Source organism: Momordica charantia (assembly GCF_013281855.1).
Source record: "Momordica charantia cultivar OHB3-1 chromosome 8 unlocalized genomic scaffold, Mcharantia_2.0 BLBB01000008.1, whole genome shotgun sequence".
NCBI classification, from domain to species: domain Eukaryota; kingdom Viridiplantae; phylum Streptophyta; class Magnoliopsida; order Cucurbitales; family Cucurbitaceae; genus Momordica; species Momordica charantia.
In genome coordinates this window covers 5,250,146-5,266,073 of record NW_028275166.1, presented here as the reverse complement: position 1 = coordinate 5,266,073, position 15,928 = coordinate 5,250,146, and the positions used below count along the sequence as shown (strand labels likewise).

Here is a 15,928-nt window from a genome sequence, read left to right as displayed (position 1 = left end):
TTACGTGAAAGTGCATGTCAAAAGTTTACAAATATTACCATTGCCTTTCATCCCTACCTACCTTTTTTTTCCCTTTCTCTTTTCTATTTGCTTTTTAGAGTCTTCAAAATATTCTATTTTTTCTCTCCTTTTCTTTTCTAATAATTTTATTGTATTTATAAAATCTATAAATTATTATTATTAACTTGAAGATATGGTATTCAATTTTGTTCTATGTTAATTGATGTCACGATTGAAACATTTTATAATCATAAAGTAAGAGTGAAGATTAAGATATTATTGATGCAAGATATACTCAACTCGAAAAATATGGTTGAGTTGAGCAGTTGATTTCATGCTATTCTAGATTAGGAATAGATTAGAAAGATTGAAATTTGCACGCATGAGAGAATTGCACACCAATCTACATGATATTTGTCCAACAAGTACTGAAATGCTTAAGTTAGACGTGACCTGTGTCAAGTTGAGGAAGACAATATTTGATGGAGTATCCTCCAATTTATGGAAGAAGTTGTGATATGTGGTTGATTTATAGCATAAATCGACTTAGCCAATCACATTCACTGCCTTAAAGGATAGGTTATCTAGATTGTTTGAACGACGATGACCTTTATATGACTTCGTCCTTGTCAAAGTAGTTTCTACACCAAGTCGTACCTTTGGTGAGAAGGGTTGGCTCCTCCATTTATAGTTCATGGATGAATTGGATCTCTTTGTTAGAGCGATTCCACACCAGATGTTAATCGATTGTGGATAACCAATATAATTATATCAATAAATATTTGCATATTATTGATGTATTTTTAGTACGTGCATGTCTTCATGTTGGCAAGGGGAGGAGTGTCTTCATGTTTGGCAATTTTATTTATTAAAATATAAGTTAAAAGTTGAGTAATTTCAATTATCAATGGTAAATTTTGTAAATCAAAGTGAAGAACGATGGATTAAAAATACATTTCCTCATCTTATTATTTTGAAAGGGAGATTCTCTAGCTATATCTCTATTGAGAGGAAAATTTAGAGACATCCACGACTTTGGGTATGGGACACATTAAAATATAACTAATTAACTAATTTTATAAATTTGCGGATCTTAATGTTTATTATTTTTATAATGTATATAAAAATTTAGAATTGGTATTTTTTAATTGAGATGATAAACTAGATTATTTTCTATGATATATTTTTCACATAGGCTATTATTGTTAAAACTTCTTATACTTTCCCTTATTCATTTGTCATGTAAGCCATTTAAGATGCCTTCTTCATTGATATTTGGGTATGAAGATCTACTTTACACTCACTCGACTCGAGTAAGACCTACTATATATCTTTGTCAAGAAAACTCATTCGTTTTAAATTCTTTAGAATTTATGTTGTCTCTTTTTACCAATAGACTAACCTATAATGATTATTGTAAAGCAAAGTTTTAAAAACACAATACACTATCCATTACACATACACACGCCTTTTACGATTGACCAACGAGTAGCAACTACAAGAGGCCTCATTCAATTATGGAACATGAACCAATCCAATCTCTGATAATTTTTTTCTTTTAAGCTTTTTTACACTTACAACTCCTTTTCACACTCAGAGATTAAAAAAAAAAAAAATTCATCATAGATTTCAATCAATAATTTAACAATGATTAATTAACATTGAGATATACTAAAGTTTAATAAATGATCATTTTTTAAACTCCAATTTTAACAAGTTATATACCCTCTACCCACCACAACTTTCCTTTGGTTATAGTTGTAAAATTTACCCTAAGATAATTTGACCCTCTCAAATACTTTCCCTATTAATTTATTAAGAACTTATTTATTTTTTTTATTTTTTTTGTGAAACCCCATTTGAAGCTAAAGCTACTCTCCACCGGCCCGTCCCTATCTTTCTCATTCTCCCCTTACACATAAAACCCCAACTACCTTTCCTTTCCTCACCACCTCCCGCCGGCCGCCGCGTGATGCAGATCCCACCGCCGCCGCTCCCCCTCCTCTTCCTCCTCTTTTCTTTAATTTCCTCCATAACTGCCGCCGCAGCCACCACCAATGCCACCGCTCTTTCCCCCCAGTTCAAAGAGGCGCCCCAATTCTACAACTCCCCGGACTGCCCCAGCCTCGTCACCGCCGACGAGGAAGACAATGAAAACCGGATGTGCTCCGACGACGGCGTCCACGTGGCCATGACATTGGACACGGCGTACATCCGCGGCTCCATGGCGGCGATCCTGTCCGTTCTCCAGCATTCCTCCTGCCCCCAAAACATAATATTCCATTTCGTCTCCTCCGCCTCCGGAAACGCGTCCCTCCTACGCGCCACCATCTCCTCTTCCTTCCCTTACCTGGAATTCCAAATCTACCCCTTCGACGACGCCGCCGTTTCCCGCCTTATCTCCGCCTCCATCCGCTCCGCCCTCGATTGCCCCTTGAACTACGCCCGCAGCTACTTGGCCGGCCTCCTCCCCCTCTGCGTCCGCCGCGTCGTCTACCTCGATTCCGATCTAATTCTCGTCGACGACATCGCCAAACTCGCCGCCACGCCCCTCCGAGACGCCGTCCTCGCCGCCCCTGAGTACTGCAACGCCAATTTCACCGCCTATTTCACTCCCACCTTCTGGTCCAATCCCTCCCTGTCTCTCACATTCGCCAATCGGAAGCCCTGCTACTTCAACACCGGCGTCATGGTCATCGACCTCCACCGGTGGCGCGGCGGCGATTTCACCGCCAAAATCGAAGACTGGATGGAGCTTCAGAAGCGGATTAGGATCTACGAGCTCGGGTCTCTGCCGCCGTTCATGCTCGTTTTCGCCGGAAACATAGTCCCGGTGGACCACCGGTGGAACCAGCACGGCCTCGGCGGAGATAATTTCCGGGGACTCTGCCGGGATCTGCACCCGGGTCCGGTGAGCCTGTTGCATTGGAGCGGGAAGGGGAAGCCGTGGGCCCGCCTCGACGCGAACCGGCCCTGCCCTTTGGATGCTCTGTGGGTCCCATATGACCTGTTGCAAACGCCATTTTCGTTGGATTCTTGATCACTGCGAAGCCACTGAATTTTTACGGATATAGAGGAAGCCGCGGCCGCCGCCCGGAGAAGGTACGATCGGCCGGTAAAACAGAATCTCCAAAATTTTATAAAAAGAAAAAAAAATAATAATAATAAAGGAGAATTAATATCCTGTGTAGATGCATTGAATCAGTGTATGATCAATTTTATGTATGTATGTATTCTTGTATACAAGATTGTATAGTATAGATCTTGGTATAAACAGTTATTGTTACCAATTTTTTTTTAAATAATAATTTGCCTTCTTTTTCGAAAGAAATTTCCATTGTTCTGCTTTTATACCCTTTAAGTATATTATATATGCTTTCTAAGCTTGAATCTACTCAGCTCACCCATATTTGTAACGTAATATTTAAAAATAAAAATAATTATATTTGTAAAAAAATGTTAAATTGATAAATAAAAGGAAAATAATTCAAAGTTGCTATCATTTGGGTCTCTCTCCTTCCTTCTTTCTTCATTTTTTTTGCTTTTTGGATTGTGTATTTTTTAATGAACATATTCATTTAATTTAAAACGTTAATGTTATTATTCAAAAAGTAATAAAAATTTGATATAATACCAACTCAACTTCTTCTTTTTTTTCCGAGCACAACTAACTCAATTTTAAAGTTACATGTTAGCTCTAATGTGGTGCTATATAAGTTTTTTTTTTTCACCGTTGTTAAATTCAATAATTAATTTTTATAACATCTTTTGAGATAGGGTTAGGAGTGTTCAAAGAATTCATTGGCTCGAAAAGCTCAATCGGCACAACCCAACACATATGACTTGTGTTGAATTACGAAATTATTTGAGTTGGGTTACGTTTAAATAAGTGAAATTTTATCGACTGAATTGGTTTAGAGGTTAGCCTAAAATAAATTTAGATTGAACCGAATCAAAATCTAACTTATTATTAATTCTAAAATAATTTCTTTTACCTACAATAAAATTATACATGTATATAATTTATTTTTATTTTTATTTTATTTCATCCTGAATTATTTATTCTCCAACAACTTTTAAAAATAAAATTTAAATTTTTTTAGTGTAATTTTCACCCTTTAAATAAAAACTAATTTACTAATCTTGATATGAGCATTTATCTTTTTGGTTTCACAAGTGGTCCAAATAACTCAAATCAACCTAATCATATTTCATGATTAAATGGGGTTGAATTCATTATTGAATAAGGGTTGTTGGACATCAAACAATTTTACAACTTAATAATTAGGTTGAGTCTAAAAAGTATTTCTATCCAACTCGATCAAATCTAGGGACATCAGACTTATGAAGTATATATAAAAAATATATATAAATAGAGAAAAATAAGAGAAGCCAGAGTGATGTGATTAGAGTGGCAACTTAATTTATGACTCACTCAATTGGACCAAAATTCACAACTAAAGCCGCTTATAATCAAAGCAAACAATAAATTGGGCAGGGTTGAAATTTAATTTCATTTCATTATTCTATAAATCGACTTCTCATTTATTGTAGGGAGATTCCTTTTTACTTGATAAAATTTTCTACTCATTGAATGGAATTCTTGTTTAGATAGACGATGGCATCAATACTCTATTATTTATTCAGTTGTTACTTTATGAAAAATAATTAATGATTACATATGTGGGTTGCTATGGTTTGAATTGAGTTTATTTTTATTGTTGGTTTACCTATTTTTTAAAGTAATGATTATTTATTATTATTATTTTTACAATGTGTAGGGATGAAAATTTCAATTCGCGACCTTAATCACTAACAATTATTTAAGAAAAGTCAACATAATCATAACTCAATTAGGCAAGACAAGTATCTCTAACTACAAGGTGTTGGAATTTAAAACAATAATTACTACTTTAAAACTTAAATTACTCTTTTTTTTTTACAAATAATCACGTGAGAATTACCTCTCGAGTGATTGATTGGGAATCTCTTAAAGTAATTTTGGATTCATTATTGCAAAACATGTCACGTTAAAATAGCAGTGATTCTGACATGGGATAAATTCACTCTCAAACATCCTCTAAATAGAAATACAAATTTTTCTCCATATCAACCACGCCAATTTGGTTTTGTGACAAAATGTTGTTAGTTATGAAAAGAAAAGAACTTTAGGGAAATAATCCAACATTAAATAAATCTAATTGTTCTACTAATTGCATTTGGATTTTAAAATTATTTGCCCATTTTTTATTTTGGCATAATAAACTTATCTAAATATGGTGAAGCCATAAAGGCAACGTGTGCAGTTGGGAGTGATGAAGAAACGGTTGGAAAAGTAGTTCCCAGCTGATTGGCCTTCTTTAAATTCACCAATAATAATTACTCTTTTTCAAACTTTAATTAATACTAATTAATTGCTTTCCAAATATATTCGATCAGATGAGACAAAAACGAATAATAAAATATAGATGAAGAAATTTCTAGAGAAAATCCAATAAAGCTTTCGTAAAGCCATGAGTAAGGCATATTTCAAATGGTTGTGAATGGCTCCATTTGCAGGGGAAATGTTTGAATTGTTGCCGTGTCTTAATTAGGTAGGATTTGCTAATATTATTTTTAATTAAAACAATAATAAAATTTTAATTTAATTTTATTATTATTATTTTATTAATTGTAAATATTTTTGTATTATAACAATTTATTTAATAGTAACAAAAAGTAAATAATTAAAATAAAATTACATCAACTAAAAATATTCATATAAGTTTTTGACATCAATCATCATTAACATAAAAAAATATTAAAATTTTAATAATAATAAATTTTATTTTAATAATTTTATTGATATTATTTAATAATAATGGAGTAAAATTAAATAATTGATAAATAAAATATAAATTTGTAATATTTTATAATCAAATAACATCAACTTATTCGAAGAAAAAATTATTAGTAGTATAGCTAAACAAAGTTAGAATAAAACTTCAAAAACAATTAACTAAAAAAATTATGATCTCATTAATAGATCAAACAAAAATGATAAAAATCTGTATAGTTTTAATTAATGAAAATATATATGGCCCACATAAAATGTAGATATGATTATCCTTTTAACCTGGGTCACATAAATTGATTTCATTCTTATATTTTAGTAAATATTATTGAAGGGAATGAAAATTTGAAGTAATTTCATTTCTATTAATTCTTATTTACTTATAGTAAATAGGACGGGATTGTCATGAACAATCTAGTTTGGACATGATTTAGGTGGAGACGTGCCTCGAGGGTATTTATGTCCTAATGCGAGTGCGACGTAGTGGTCATGTAATGTCTTTTGAAGAGTTAGTTTCACCATGGTGGATGGATAAGAAATTGCCTAAATAAAATAATGGTAACCGCAAATACCTATGGCGAATAATACATTAAAAAGTTAAAAAATAGAAAGTTTGAAATCTAGATATCTAAAAATTAAATGACACATTATTATGGTCATTAAATAACATTACATTATTATATTTGAGAACCATGTGGGTAAATAAAAGAAAAGGTGATTGGTAATGGTAACTCTCAAGTTGGGTAATGAGAGTGACCACTGGTTGGTAATAGGCTTCATCATATCTTCTATCCCGGATTACGCTTTCTTAACAACGACATCCAAACAGCACCTTTCTTCTAAGTCATGAAAGAACCTTCTCTGGGCAGGGTTCCGTGGCGATATTTTTGGGCCTCACTTTCAAGACATGGGCTCTTTGCCAATGTATTGGGCTGGGCTTTCTGAGAGCCCAATTTTAGCGTAACTTATTGTTCTATAAAGAAAAATGAAAAATGAATTTTTTTGATATCGCCCTTCGAATTTAACATAATAGGACTGTAGGAGTAGGATTGCTCTTTTTTAAGGGAAATTGGTAAAAATAAAAATAAAAAATTAATTTGTTGAAAAATGAAAACTCAAGACAAGGTATTTTTATAATGGAAGACTCTTGTATGGTACCATATTATTACCATTTCAATTTTTTACTATTCTATGTTTTGTTCCTTTTATATGATGAATCTATTTTTAGGCCTTGTATGGACTCTCATAACATTTTTCTCATACATATTTTTACAACAATTTAATCTCCACATAAAATCTACCAAGGTTCATGATGTAAAAATACCTTTTTTTTTTTTTTTTAACATGATGTAAAAATACTTTTGGATCATAGAAAATTCTTTGATTTCATTAATCGGTTTAAATTTTATATGGTCTGTATAGTTCCAACAGATAGTCCTTGTACTTCCAAATTTAGTCAATTTTAGTCTATGTATTTTAAAAAGGTTTGTTCTAGTTGATGTAATTTTTAAAAGTAACCATTTTTGTCTTTATTTAAAAAAATTTAATACAAATTTTAAACACAATGATACTCTTTAATATAAAGTCACGATATATATTGAATGTAGTCTTATGTTGAAATCGAGATACAAAAATGAGATGGAAATAAAATGAAGATAAAAAAATTAACCTTTTGATAAAACCAAAGAATATTTTAACCAATTAGATAAGAAAAAAAACTTTTCATTTTATGCTTTGATTCATTTTGGTCAACATAATTTTCATCTCTGTATTTTTAAAACGTGACTATTTCTATCTTTTTATTTTCATGTTTATCTCATTTTTTCTATCACGATTTTAGCATATCACTTCACTCGCTAAATTTCTTAAAATACAACCATAAATTTAAATTAAATTGTTTTTATTTTGTAAAATAATTATAAATATAGATTTAATTAATCATTTTTTAAAAGTACGAAAACCAAGATAAATATTTAAAAAGTATTAGAGGATAAAAATGAACCAGAGTGAAAATCATCCAAACCAATTGTGTTTAAATCCAATTAAAAATTAAAAAAAAAGGGATAAAAATCCATCCATAATCTTCCAAACAAGCAAAGACAAAATTTGAAAAAATGCCTAAAAATTTGCTTCACGGGACATCTTAATTACATTAATTTATGCTTCAAATTCTCCCCTTGCCCCCTTTAAATACCTTGATTTAAACCAAACCCTGTTCAAACTAAAACGATCAACAAACAATGAATCTAATTTTCTCAAGTATTTTTGCATTTCTTCTTCTTCCTTCACCCATTAATGCTCAACAGAATTACTCATCACACAGCTGCGGCGGCGGCGGAGACGAGGAACAGAGAGGACTCTACTCCTGCAATGGCGAAGCCAGCTCTTGCCGGGCCTTCCTCATCTTCAAATCCAAATCGCCTTGCGATTCGGTTCCTTCCATTTCCAATCTCACTTCTTCAAAACCCAGAAGAGCTCGCCGGCGCCAACAACGTCACCGCGTTTTCCGTTTTCAGACCAAACACGGCGGTTGTTGTTCCAATTGGGTGTTCTTGCGTCGGCCGATTCTATCAGGCCAACTCCTCTTTTGTCTTAGCGCTCTCCCAAACCTATTTCGTTGTGGCGACTGAGATTTACCAGGGATCTGTAACTTGCGAAGCTCTTAAATTTACAAATGGATTCGATGAATTCCATCTCCGGCCTGGTTTGAAACTGCACGTGCCACTCAGATGCGCCTGTCCGACGAGGAACCAGGCCGGAAATGGTGTCAAGTATTTGGTTACTTACTTGGTTGGCAATGGCGAAACGGTTTCACAAATTGGGGAGAAATTCAATGCGAGTAAGAAGAGTGTTGTTGAAGCAAATGGATTTCATGACAAAGACGACCCGAATCTATCTCCATTTTCGACGATTCTAGTTCCATTGCCAACTGAACCATCAAGTTCACAGATTATATCACCATCCCCTTCTGCTCCCAATCAGCTGAAGAAAGAGCGGTCGAGAAACGTTTGCGTCGATATCGCGAAAAGCGCCGGTTTCGTCTTGCTGGTCATTACCATTGTTGTTTTTGTAGTCTTTCTCCTTCAAAGATCCAGAGCAAACGGGATGACTTCTAAGAGTGATAAGAACATCATCAAGAAATGGACACCACCTACAGACATTAGAGTTGAAATTGCAAGCATGGGGCGAGTCGTGAAAGTCTTCAGCTTTGAGGAGATAATGAAAGGCACAAGAAGGTTCAGTCCCAAGAACAGAGTAAATGGGTCGGTGTACCGGGGAACATTCGGCAAGAAGATGAAACTAGCAGTGAAAAGAACCCGAGTGGACGCCATTAAAGAAGTCGACATGCTGAAGAAGATCTACCATTACAATCTGGTGAAGCTAGAGGGTGTTTGTGAAGACCATGGCCGTTTCTACCTTCTTTTCGAGTTCATGGAAAATGGATCACTGAGAGAATGGCTCAACAGAGGCAGCAGAAGAGAGAGACAGAGTTGGGGGAAGAGAATTCAGATTGCTCTCGACATTGCTAATGGGCTTCACTATCTTCACAGCTTCACAGAGCCAGCGTATGTTCATAACAACATCAACAGCAACAATATTCTTTTGAACAGAAATTTAAGAGCCAAAGTTTCAAACTTTAGTCTGGCAAGAACAACAGAGAGAGCCAGAGCAGCCTCTGTTCTGACCACAAATGTTGTGGGGACAAAGGGCTACATGGCTCCTGAGTACAGGGAGGCAGGGATTTTGACTCCAAAGATTGATGTCTATGCCTTTGGAGTGGTGGTTTTGGAGCTTGTTAGTGGAAAAGAGGCTGTTTCCATGGAAGGGGGAAGGGAAGTTTTACTTTCTGCAACAATTGTTCCCACCACTGGAGAGAATGTGGAAGCCCGGGTAGCTCGGTTTTTAGATTCCAACGTCGAGGAAGCAGGGAAGATGGAGTTTGCTTTCTTGATGGTTAAGCTAAGTGCAGCCTGCTTGGATCAACAGCCAGAACGGCGACTGAGCATGGGGGAGGTAGTGTCAACTCTGATAAAGATTCAGGTCCATTTACAGAAGCTAGAACCATCACCATTGTCATATGGCAACTAGGATTGGTTTGAAGAAAAAGCTGAGGCAGAGACAAATGTGGAAGTACGAGCATTAAAAATAAATGAATCTAATTTAACTTAATCTGCACAAAGCTGATCTTTCTATGAATTTGGCCTTAGCTGTAAATATGGAAGGCCAAGAAAAGAAATGGAAGAAGTGAAGAAATTTAAAGAATTGACATCATTTAACGGTACAGATCTCCAGTTTCAATAAGGAAAGGTCCCAGTCATTTGAATATGATCGAGGGTACTCCGAAGACCGTATTTATGCACTGCCATCTGCCCAGCCCTAAATCCATCTCCATACACTGGGGACATGTCTGACTCTATCTGGTGTTTGAAGAACTCCCCAAGTTTTCTCTCAAATTTAGACATTGGTTTTCTTCTTGATGATGCTGCAGGAGCAGCGGAGTACGAGGTCGAGGCAACATCGTTAGATTCTTGACAAGACATGAGCTCGTTACTCAACCACATGTGTGCTAGAACTTGACAGATACCTTCTTCTACGTCTTGACTAAGAGTTCGAAAACCTTTGAAAACCATGGCATGAGTGTCAGAATATCAAACAACAGAACAGGTATGTAATATGTTCAAGCCATTTCCGAAGACAAAATTCAGTGAAATGATAAGCACCTTTAAGACGCAGCCATGCATGCATCATCTCATGTGCTAAAATCGACCCGGTAAGCAACCTGTGCACATCAAGAATCCCAGTCGTCATGCAAATTTCACAAAAACTAATATTACTATTATGACGAAAAGTATTTTCGATCCTGCTCTAAACTTGCAGAAGCAGAGCCAACGGTAATCAAATATACACATTTTTGAGACATAATCCTCAAGAATTTTAACAATCCATTGAAGTATGGATAAAAATTAACAACTTTTAAGGTGGTTGGATTTGAATGAAGATGGAGGGCAGTGAGAATAACAAGATTCAATAATTCAAATTTGCAAGTAACGTAGCTGCTCTAAATGCTTTATGTAATAAATAAGCAAACTAGCCAAAAATGAAATGGAGATTACATACCTAGGAAGACCAAACAGGATGAGAATTGCAGTGACCTCACAATGACGTCTTAGTTTGTATGGCTCCGTCATCATGCCCGTTACTCGGTTCCCCCTTTCATATCTAGGTCGCCTTAGAATCTGTGATTTTTTGTAAAGGGAATATGCCGTCGATCAATGAATAACTTGATTCATAAGCAAAACAAGGAGGGAAAAAATGTGGAGAGGAGCAGAAATTCTTACAGTGCTAATGGTTTGTTCCTCTGAGAGACACAGTCCTCTTGTCTCGGGGATATGATAATGGCCCTAACAAGGACGAGAAAAACGGAAACAGAATGAATTGCTGTCTTAAGGACTAACTTGCAATTAACAACAAATTTTCAGAGTTAAAAGTAAGGGGAAAGAAAAGACAATATCAAACATTACAACTGAGAAGGGGTTGTAAAGTTACATGTTTTTCTCCTTCTCTTGCTTCGTTTAGTGCTTGCCTTTCAACTAAAAGCAACGGAACTTCCTGCTCGACTTTCATATTCAAACCGTCATAAAATTCTTGTATCTCACGATAAAGAGGTTGGCATTCTTTTGTGTCCATGATCGTAGAGTCGAGACACTCGAGGCAAAGCTTACGACCATCATGAAGTGAAATATACTTAACCTCTTGTGGCTGGTGAATACAAAACACCCAATACTTGTCAAAAGTTCATGGCAATCAATCAAAATTTTCTTGAAGAACTTAAAGAGAGAGATGCCACTGACCTCCATTCGTTCGCAACTGCAACATCGGGGAGTACTATCGTATTCATGAGAGGGACAATATTTCTGGATCCAGAAAGGGTGTGCCCTATATTCAATAAGACCAGCAGGATTTGTTGGAATCTGTTCATGAGACACATATCCCAAATCCCAACACCAATTGACTATAAGTAGATATTTGAAGAATAATATACTCTGTATATGTTAATTTCACTTGTAGGAGGAACATCCACACGTCATAGTAAACAAAATGTTCTTTCTTCATGCGTTGACGAGTGGAATCTCTCCAAATTTGACTAAATACATTTTTTTAAATCAGAATTTGGGATGAAATAAGGAGCTCAACTAAAAGTTAGAGATTATGGACTGGAAAAAGTACTTACGAAATGCTTGCAAACATCACATTTTGGGTGATAATTCTCCTTGTAGCAAGATTTATGGTAGGGAAAATTCCCAGAAGTAGAAAACTATAAGAAGAAAGGGTCATGTCAGCTAGAGCCAAAAGTACCTTTAACTCTGGAAAAAGTAGATCGCTCAAGAAATTTAGAGAATATTTTTCACCTCGTAGTCTGAGATTGGAAGGTTGCAAGCGCGGCAACGGAAACATTCAGGATGCCAAAATGCATTGAGGCAGTTCAAGTAACGTCCGTAGCCAATCTCGACATAGCATCCAGCACATATCCTAACAAGAATAAATAATTATTCAATCATTCGTTTTCTTTCATTCATTAGTTGGCAACAGACTTCTCGAACAGGTTTACACTGCAAAAGTTAGCCTAAAGATCTCAGACTTTTATTGTCTTTGCAACTAAATGAATTCAAAAGCACAAAAAGTTGAAAGAACAAATGCGAGCAAAGATAGAGATTCTTGCAAGAGATGGAAAAAGAATGATATACAAAGCAGTACAGTATTGGCACATAATTTAATGAGGTCCATTAAATGAATATTAGTACCTCGAACCCAATTGATATTGGGGTAGATAAGGTTGATACATATTTCCATTTGTATATTGTGGAGGAGATTCAAAATTGAGGCTCTCTTGTACTGCTTTGGCAAGCAGTTCATCTTCTTCCAATTGATAATCACGATCTATCAAAAGTTTCAATAACTCGATGCATAAGTTCTGGCTCATAACAAATAAACTGGGAACATCAATGAAACATTTATAACATATAATACGAAAGATGTTAATGTCATTTCACCAATTCCAGGTCGAAGATTGAAGCCATGATTGCTAATAAGTAATACCATAAACAGCAATACTGAAGAACACGTCATATTGTATCATAATATTTCAGATATCATTTCGTTTGTTCAGAAATTTTAGTGCAAATTGTCTAAGAAACAACCTATGAGATGTGTACCACTTCAAGTAACAGACTCCCAAGTTCCACATCTTATATTCTCAGGTGCATTAGGCTTGTCAAAACATGAATTTGATGAAATTAAATTTCAAAGATAATTTACATCCATCACAATTGAACAGATTTTTTTGTGTAATTTCCATGAGGACACTGGAAAGGCCCAAAACAAAAGATTTGGATGAACTAATAACAGAACAATTATTTCTGTCAAAGTAAAAGATGGTAGTTGCGAATAGCAATTGGAGTAAGTTTAGACAGCCACTTCACTCACCAATCACATTATTTGCCTTCTGATTTTCTTCTAAGAGAGAAATTGCTATAGCACGATCGATGTCTTCGTTCTCGTTCTCTGACCATAAACCCTGTATTCAAGTTCCCACCACAGTATGTTAAAATGGCAAAACTATAAGATAGAAGATCTAAAGGCTCTTAGAAGTTTTAAGAGAGACCATTAAAAGACAAGGTTTCACACATTGCTGGTTAAAAATAGCAATTAGTTATTGTCCCATTGATGTGGGACTAAATATAGCAACAAAGAGTGATGACAGCAAGTAGTATCGCATCACCTCTGAAGTCGAGGGCAGATGAGAATTCGGATCCTCCTCATAGTTTGTCTGGTAATTCCTTTCAGTTATTTTATGGCCAGATCCAGCTTTTAAAATTTTGCTTAGCCAACCCATGGTGTTTAGTCTAATCTGCCCATGATCAATGAAAAAGTTTTACCTGGGGAAAACCGCACCCAATAAAATGATGAAAGGAAAGAACATAAATACAGCCATAGGTCATTCAATACATCCCTTTAGTTGCCAGTTTCATCTTTCCAACTGTCCTCAATAGATTGAATATAAGCAGTGGTTTAATTATAATATACCAATACTCAATACATATTTACATGCTTGTATAATACGGTGAAAGGGGAGGGGAAAACAAAATACACAGAGACCAACTCCTTTCTAAACCTTAAACGACACAAGGAAAGATTAAGGTTCAACATGCTTGAAGAACAATAGAAACAAGACCTAATTGGAAAGAAACAGCAATGGCCCAAAAAGAACAGTATCCGTCAATCATCTAACTAATTTCCTCCTTAATCGCAAAGACAATCTTGGGCACAGAAATCAATACTCGCAACCATTTAAACAAATACGAAATTCAAACGACAAAAAGATAATAGCCATTAATCTCTTTGCCTCAGAATAATTCTTCAGAAAAGAAACGTTCTGACGATCTAAAGACAGTAAAACATCCGTCAACATCCCTGAAAACCATCTGTAAATAGAGAGAGATTCTTCCAGCTCGAATATGGTACAAATTCAAGTTTGTCATCAATAGTTTCGAATGAACGTAATAAGAAGAGAATAAAATAGTGGGTTTGAGCAACTCACCTCTGGAAATCAATCAAGAAGCTGCACGAATGGCGGAAGCAGCAGAGACCCAGATAAGAAAAAGATCCCAATTCGCTAAAAGAAAGCCAGAATTACGCCGTAATCAAAGAAGCCCCCTCTATGATTCGTTTCCACCTCTCTCTCTCTGTCCTATTCTTGTAAGCGTATAATCTATTCAAGGAGGAGGAAAAGGGAGAAAAGGGGAGAGAGATATTTTTATTAATTCAAGTAATTTGGCAGCCCCAGACCGAAAAGGTAATTGAGAATAAGGAGAAAGAAAAGTTGAAGGTTATTCACATTCATACATCAGCAAATACGGCGAAGCAGACACGCAAAGATCGGTTGAGAAGTTGATTTCTCAGAAATTCAAAGTCAAAGAGGAGGATGTAAGCGTATCGCAATTCAAACCCAATAGGGAATGACGAAGAAACATCAAACCCAGTTGGGGAAATCAAAGCTTTTCAATGCTTAGAAGACATACAGAACGTGGGGGCCCCTAAAGCTCTGCCCAACGACAATAAACCCCAAAAGGGTTCTAAGAGAAGAAAGCGTAAAGGAAGAAAAAGGCATCAAAAAAATGAAAGAAAAGAAAAAAAGAAAGGGGAAAATTGCCAAGATATCATTTATTCCTACAATGGCGCGTATGCTTATACACGAAGAGAAAAAGGAAACAAACAGCAAATTGAAGAAGATATAAAGTGAAAGTGGCAAAAGTCGGCAGGTGAACTGAAAAGATGGATTGATTTCTTCAACAATTACAAGATAACGAAAATTTTACACAACAATCGTTAGAAAGATTATAAAGGGGGGACGAGACAAGAGGGGGGGAAAAAAGTTGAAAGATTCTTCAAAAAATGGTGTGGTTGACAAAAGATTCCAAGCGCACTGCCTCTACAAACAACAAAGTTTCAAGAATATTAATTAATGATTAACAAACTTGGAATTTAGAAATTTCCCAACACAAAAAAAAAGGCCGTAAATTGGAAAAATAAAATCGTGGTACTGTCAAGTGTTTTTTTTTACTTTGTTTTGCCATTGGCAGAAGTGTTGGACTAATTCAAACTCTCTTCTCCCTGTCTCTAATTTATTTTATTTTCCTCGTGGCTAACCAGAAAAAAAAATTCTAAAAATATTGGTAATTTCTATTATTGGCTAATGGTGGCTATTCCTTGCGTTTTGACGCAAAATTTGAATTGAGACGACAATGATCTTGTGACTTCTAGTAGATCTTTATACAATTGAAGGTTTATTTTAAAACAATAATTAGAAGATTGACTTATTAATAAATTCAACGGTCAATTTTTAATTATTTTTTATTTAATTTTTAACTATTTGATTTGGAATGGTGCGTCCGCGTGGCATTTGATTGTTCCATGTCAATAGTGACTGCTTGAGATAAAAATTATTAGAGAAAATAGAAGTTCTTCAATAAATAAAAATATCTTTATTAGTTTGAAAATTTGACTTATTGGCCTTGAAATACTTGTTTATCAAAT

General features: G+C 35.2%; 1 protein-coding gene and 2 pseudogenes across 1 annotated transcript; 2 read left to right on the top strand and 1 right to left on the bottom strand.

Annotated features, from left to right (window-relative positions):
• The first annotated feature begins 1,885 nt into the window (after nucleotides 1–1,885).
• Nucleotides 1,886–3,331, top strand: LOC148209417 (putative galacturonosyltransferase-like 1 pseudogene; annotated as a pseudogene).
• A 4,742-nt stretch (nucleotides 3,332–8,073) lies between these two features.
• On the top strand, nucleotides 8,074–10,003 carry LOC111014015 (protein LYK5-like; annotated as a pseudogene).
• On the bottom strand, nucleotides 9,958–15,186 carry DA1. Its single transcript, XM_088127076.1, has 12 exons — nucleotides 14,433–15,186; nucleotides 13,614–13,742; nucleotides 13,319–13,409; nucleotides 12,637–12,772; nucleotides 12,244–12,364; nucleotides 12,066–12,149; nucleotides 11,686–11,805; nucleotides 11,381–11,593; nucleotides 11,173–11,235; nucleotides 10,952–11,070; nucleotides 10,555–10,613; nucleotides 9,958–10,451 (listed from the first exon to the last, which is right to left on the bottom strand). The coding sequence occupies exons 2-12, from the start codon at nucleotides 13,725–13,727 to the stop codon at nucleotides 10,129–10,131; spliced, it is 1,443 nt and encodes a 480-aa protein (XP_087983202.1). The 5' UTR covers nucleotides 13,728–13,742; nucleotides 14,433–15,186; the 3' UTR covers nucleotides 9,958–10,128.
• Between the last annotated feature and the right edge of the window lie 742 nt (nucleotides 15,187–15,928).

Bases quoted from the DNA above. Each gene is read 5' to 3' on its own strand.
- DA1 (XM_088127076.1), bottom strand. From the start codon at position 13,727: ATGGGTTGGCTAAGCAAAATTTTAAAAGCTGGATCTGGCCATAAAATA. The intron at 13,410-13,613 runs GTGATGCGATAC...ACTTGAATACAG, and splicing joins ATCTGCCCTCGACTTCAGAG to GGTTTATGGTCAGAGAACGA. The intron at 12,773-13,318 runs GTGAGTGAAGTG...AACTTTTGATAG, and splicing joins GAAGGCAAATAATGTGATTG to ATCGTGATTATCAATTGGAA.